The sequence below is a fragment of the Scophthalmus maximus genome, chromosome 21 (assembly GCF_022379125.1).
Source record: "Scophthalmus maximus strain ysfricsl-2021 chromosome 21, ASM2237912v1, whole genome shotgun sequence".
Taxonomy (NCBI): Eukaryota; Metazoa; Chordata; class Actinopteri; order Pleuronectiformes; family Scophthalmidae; genus Scophthalmus; species Scophthalmus maximus.
In genome coordinates, this window is record NC_061535.1 from 14,124,001 (window position 1) to 14,130,000 (window position 6,000).

At 52.4% G+C, this 6,000-nt stretch overlaps 1 protein-coding gene across 2 annotated transcripts in view; it reads left to right on the forward strand.

Moving 5' to 3' along the window:
- Positions 1-6,000, forward strand: part of LOC118290901 (cadherin-6-like) — a 49,463-nt gene that overhangs the window by 23,102 nt on the left and 20,361 nt on the right. For both annotated transcript variants that reach the window (XM_035618646.2, XM_035618648.2), the window contains exon 3: positions 5,263-5,557. In XM_035618646.2, the coding sequence (XP_035474539.2) occupies positions 5,263-5,557 (295 nt within the window). The remainder of the gene's footprint in view (positions 1-5,262; positions 5,558-6,000) is intronic.

Below are 6,000 nucleotides of genomic sequence, written 5' to 3' on the forward strand. Positions count from 1 at the left end.
GTAAAAGATGGAGTGATGAAACTGCACTTGAACCACAGAATCTCGCCTCCACTCATTTGTTGCTTCTTCTTCTTTTCTTTTTTTCTTTTCTTTTTCAAACAAAGGGGCTTTATCGAGTTGTGAAGATGCTAAAGAAATTAAATTTTGCAATCTTTTACCAAACGGGCGAAACAAAAGCAGTCGGAAACAGGAAGGAATTAAGGGGAAGTGATGGAGATGAGATGGAGGAGGAGGAGGAGGAGGAGGAGGAGGAGGGGAGGCGGCTTTGGCAGCCTCGTCTCGCCGGTGGAGCCGGTTGGCTGCTAATCTTGCTAATCTCGCTGCATTGGCCAGTGATTCTGTCTTCCCTCCTCCTGCTGCTGGAGGGGGAGAGATCGCACGCCGCCCCTCATTAGCAGGCGAGCGGCGTTCGGGCCTCCGAGGGCCCCGGTCCGTCACCGGGGGAAAGAGGATGTTTGTTTATTTCATTATTTCTTACTTTACCAAAGGGCACGGATCCGCTGGAAAAAAGAAAGAAAAAAAAAATCGCTTAATGGCCTGTGGTGGAGGAGTGTTTGTGTGCTGCACTATCATATCTCATAAAGTATTTAAAGCCCCTGATAGGCCCCAGTGGTTCTGGGCCTGGTGGGCAGACTCCTCGACACACGGTCCCCAGCAAGCCAGCTCCTCTGTACGTGAACACACACACACACACACACACACACACACACACGCACACACACACACACACACACACGCACACACACACACACACACAGACACACACACGCACACACACACACACACACAGACACACACACACACACACGCGCACACACACACACACACACACACACACACACACACACACACACACGCACACACGCGATCATCCAACACTGGGCTGGAAATCAGAAGAAGGGAGAGAGAAAAGGAAGGAGGCAGATGAGCACAGACATAATACGCTTCCCACTCCTGCATGACTCAGTGCTGAGGCGTCCTGGGGGAGAGACTCGAGCGAGCAGGGTTTTGTCTGTTTGTTTGTCGGGGGTGGGCTGTTTTTCTTTTTTCCCCCCCGGTCTCTGTTCATGCTCCTCCACATTACCAGCTGCTCACCTTGGCAGAGCGGCAAGGAGTTTGCAATATGGCGCTGGCACCGGGCCGCCGCCGCGCCATGGCAACCCCTCCCCTCTCCCCTCCCCTCCCCTCCCCTCTCCCCCCCTCCCATCCCTCAGGTCTCTGGCGGCGACCTGGAGCACACGTCGGCAGTGTTTGTTGATTAGGCGATAAGTTCCCCCTTGTGCGCTGCGCGGGGAGGGGGCGACCTCGGGCGCGCCCGGAGGACCAGGGTGTGACGAGGCCGTGCGTCGCCCGAGGCCCGGCCAACACCTGTCGGACAGAAGTTGCCGAGGAAGAAGCGAGAAAAACGCCAACGTCGCCGCGGCGACCCGGCTGTCGACTCGGTGCCGTCGCCTCAGACTTCACACACCTGTTGGTCTGGGGACATTAATTGATCTGCCACCATCAGACCATCTTCTCTCTTTTCATTTCTTTTCCATCCTTCCTGCATTCAGTCGGACAAGTTGTTTTTCAAATGAGCGAGTGGATCCGACAGGGAAGCAGACTGAGGTCAGGAGTTCAGTCCAGCCACAAGTTTTAAAAAGACATGGAAGACAATTTAAAATGATTACTTTTTAAAAAACTGAACTTTAGTTAGTGTAGTTATGTATTCGTGTCCTCTGATCGTGTCGAGCCACGTTTCAGTATAAAAGTGTTTTTTTTTGTTTTATTCATGTTTTGTGTCATGAAGTAATTTTTTTGATGAATGTGGAAGAAAAATATTGTGATTTTGGGAGAGAAAAAAATCCTGTTTTAGTAGAAATTCACTTGAATGTCCCAGAATTTTTTGTCAAACAAACGTTAAGGAAACGTGTTTGAAAATGCCTCTTGAGACAAGTTAATATTTGTTGGAAACAAGGTTGAAATATTCTTTCGGCACCAGCCGCTGTTTTTTTCTCCTTCTCTCATTTTGAGAAAAATGACTGAAGACTCGGAGACGAACAACGACCTCCTCAGGTTTCCTGCAACGCAAAAGAAAAGAGTCCAATTTACAGATGAAGTCTAAAACTTGAACCGAAAAAACGCATCAAACGAAACTTGTGTGTCGTGGTTGCGTAACGACGAGTGAGAACAACGAGGTCTGCGTCTCGATCTGTGACGTACGGGGGAGAGAGAGAGAGAGAGAGAGAGAGAGAGAGAGAGAGAGAGAGAGAGAATGATATTAACTCGACACTTTTCACCTTTAAGTGTCTGCAGCTCCGACCGCAGATCTGACGTTTACACATCAACAGACATTTGGTTTCTGTCTATTTCGGTGCACAGTCTGCGGCGGCCATCTGGCCACGGGGCGGGCGGCCAGTTCTCCGCAGGCCGGGACACGAGGCCTTGAAGGCTAACTGGCCGCCCGCCCCCCCCCCCCCCCCCGAGCGGCTCCGCGCCCAGCGCCATCTTTTCCTGGCCCCCCGACTCGAACGCCGCAACAAATGTGCGGCGTTCGAGTCAAACGACCACGACTCGACTCAGAAGTCCACTTCACGGGAGAGAACGCCGTCCGCTGTGGAGAAAGAAAGAAAATGCGCCAACCGTCGGAAATGCTGCGCCGTCACTTTGGCGCAGGAGGCGGCGGAAGGCTGTGAAGCGCACGGCGTCCGGCGCAGTGACCCGTGGCGGTTTGCCCGAGATCAGACCCCTCGGTGTGATTTGTGTCTGCGACGTGAGTTCCTCAACGCCTCATTCTCTCACAGCGCGTGCGGATATTTCAACCCGGTTTCAATGCAAATCGACCGGTTTCAACTTGTCCTCCATCTTTGCTTCCCTGGAGATTCTGTTCTCTCTGGCACAGAAACAGGCCGACGTGGTTCCTGGTTTGACGATGAGAGGACGAGACCTTGTCCAGACCGACACGAGGCATCTTCCTCTCTGTAGCCCCGGATATCCATCTTGTCCGTCAGCGGCCTCGATCGACAGGACGACTTGACGAGGTGGAGGACGTTCTTTTTCTTTCTTCCCCTTCGCGGCGTGAGCGCGTTTGAATGGCGTCATGCTCAGCGGAGGGGGTCGCAGGAGACAAGGGGCTTCGCCATCGACGTGTCCGGGCGACTCGGCGGCCGCGCGGAATGCACATGTGGCTTTTCCCTTTTCTCCCCCCGTGACACTTTAATTGTATTTTCAATATACATTGATCAGTAGTGTAGGGGGGGGGTGGGGGGGGGGTGCACGTCGGAGCTGCCCACATTGATTTCCGGGAGAGTTTTTTTCCCCCTCCTCTTCATTTGAGCAGTAAATTCTCCCTCGCCCAGCAGCCGCGGCGGGCGGGGGGACGAGGGGGGGGACGCCGGCAGCTCGATGCCCCGCGCTGCCTTGTAATATCCTTGGAGCGAGGAGGAGGAACTCTTCAGATCTCTCTGTTTCCATAGAAATGACGGCGGCCGACGCAGCGTATGTCACACTGTCTCTCTCGCATCTCAGAGCAGGCGAGAGGGACTCCACAGTTATTAACTGAATTGTCGCGCCCGGCAGAGATAGGCGGCTTGATAGACAATCATAGAAAAGAACATTGCCGGCTATAACAGCGGGGGGAAAGATAATAATTTTGAAGTGGATTGTTTGCAGCCAACTGAGTCTCTGTGTTTTGGAGGCCACGAGCCGTAAAGCGGAACAGAAAACAAATAAAATGCTGCGAGAGATATTCTCTCCTGGCGTCGGTTCGACGGGGACGGGCAGGGAAACAGAAGAGAAACAGAAATACACAAGAGTTGTTCTGACCGGGATTCAAGTGGGTGAATGAGACGCGCTCCGCTCCAGATCCTAATCCGAGAGATGCAAAAAAGAAATAAAAAACGTCTGCAACACACTCGAGTGGCTTCCGTCCGACAGACAGAGGGATGAACACAGTCTCCGTCTTCTTTTCTTTCTCAAACCAGCGATTCAAGCAACGCGCAACAAAACAGTGTTCAGGATGCTAATCCACAAAGCTGACGGAGTGAAACAAATAAAGCACGTGGGAGCAAAAGAGCTTTTCAATATATGATGAGCGCGGAGATCTATCTTTTCCCCGCGTGACCTCGGCCGTGCAACCTGTCCACCGGCGGAGCCAAGAGCGGCCGGCGCGTCACCATGACGACGACCACGACCACCACGACATCTGAAAGTGGCTCAGAGGAAGAAAACCCGCATTCGAACGCGTCGCATCAGACGAGTTCTCTGCCCTCGAGTTAATGAGGCGTCAATAACAGACCTCGCCTCTTGACCTTTGTTTGCCAATGTCTGCAGACATGTTCTTCCTCCTCCCCCCTCCAGCAATTATTACCATGTCCTCGGTTATTAAATAAAAAATAAAAAAAAAGAGTAGGCAGCGAAGCAGTGGGAGGGGAAATGACTGGACAAGCTTCTGATGAGTTCTGTGAGATAAATATGTGGGGGGGGGGGGGGGGGGGAGATTTGATGGTGGAATTAAAATGTCAGAGTTTGCTAAGCTGCTGTTCATGCAGACAAATAAATGAAAAAGGAGATGGACAGAGAGAGAGATAGAGAGAGAGAGAGAGAGAGAGAATAACGACGAGGAGGACTCTCGTGGGGGGGGGGGGGCGGATCACGCTGCTACCTGGCGACCCACGCGACCCGCCGGCCTCGTCACGAGCACTCGCTCGTACAACGTCTGGAACGCTCCGGCTGCGTGTCCTTCTCCCTCTCCGTCTGTGACAGTTAGATGATGATGATGATGATGATGAGGATGATGAGGATGATGAGGATGATGATGAGGATGATGATGATGAGAGAGAAAGAAAAACAACTAAACAAACCAAACAGCAACAGCGCCTGTCAACGCCGAGGCCCCAGATCGGTCGGAGCGTGTCAGAGATATTTAAGTGGAAAATTTGGATTTTCGTAGACATGTTTGGCACAAAGGGCTCGTTGCCCGGGACTCAGAGATCAGCCGTCAGTCAGAACTCTGCGGCCATCTTCTTCTCGAGGGGGCCTTATTTCCCGCTCGTGGACGAGCGCTGCCTGCGCCGACGCCGGGTCGTTCACGAGGGCGAATTGGGCAAATGTGAAAGCTTTCATGAGCCGCAGTTTGAATCGCAGTGGCGCCGCGACAATTAGTAACAGAGAGCAGCAAAGTGGGAATTTATTAAAATGAAAACACCAAGAACAGATGCTTCAAATTGCTGCTGCAGGGTTTTTAAATTGTCTATGTGTTTTTTTTCCTCGCCTTCGCCACAGCTTCATTCCGACTCGGACCGAGGCGACGGGAGCGTGCGCTACGTGCTGAACGGCGAGGGGGCGGGGACGCTCTTCAAGATCGACGAGAAGTCCGGCGACATCCACGCCACCAAGCGGCTGGACCGGGAGGAGAAGGCCTACTACATCCTGCACGCCAAGGCCGTCAACCGCCTCACCAACGTGGCGCTGGAGGGCGAGTCGGAGTTCGTCATCAAGATCCACGACATCAACGACAACGAGCCGCGGTTCACCCGCGACCCGTACACGGCGCGGGTGCCGGAGATGTCCGACATCGGTAAGCTCCCGGCGAACTGAGATTCTCCTGCCGCTGTGGAGAACTAATGAATTAACAGATTATAGAAGTAAAAAGAAAAATGAACAGGTTTAACTAATAAAGAAGGAAATAAATTGTTGTTTTTTTTGCAGTGCGTGCAGCTGTTAAACCATATTTATTGATCATAAAGCAGACGACAATGAAGTCGGCGGCACGAGTGAAGGTGTTTGCATCTGCGTGTTGCTGCGAGGATTAAAAAAGGTTTTATCAAGTCTTACCGGATCAATGGGACTTTTATCAATCATAATAATAACGACGGCGGCGGCGGCGGCGACTCGACAAAGAGGGTTCCCCGACTAATTAAAAAAGGATAGAGACGGGGGGGGGGGGGGGGGGGGGGGGGGGGGGGGGGGCTTGTTGTTTTATGACCAGAGAATAAACAAGGTAAAAAGCGTCTCTGTGAC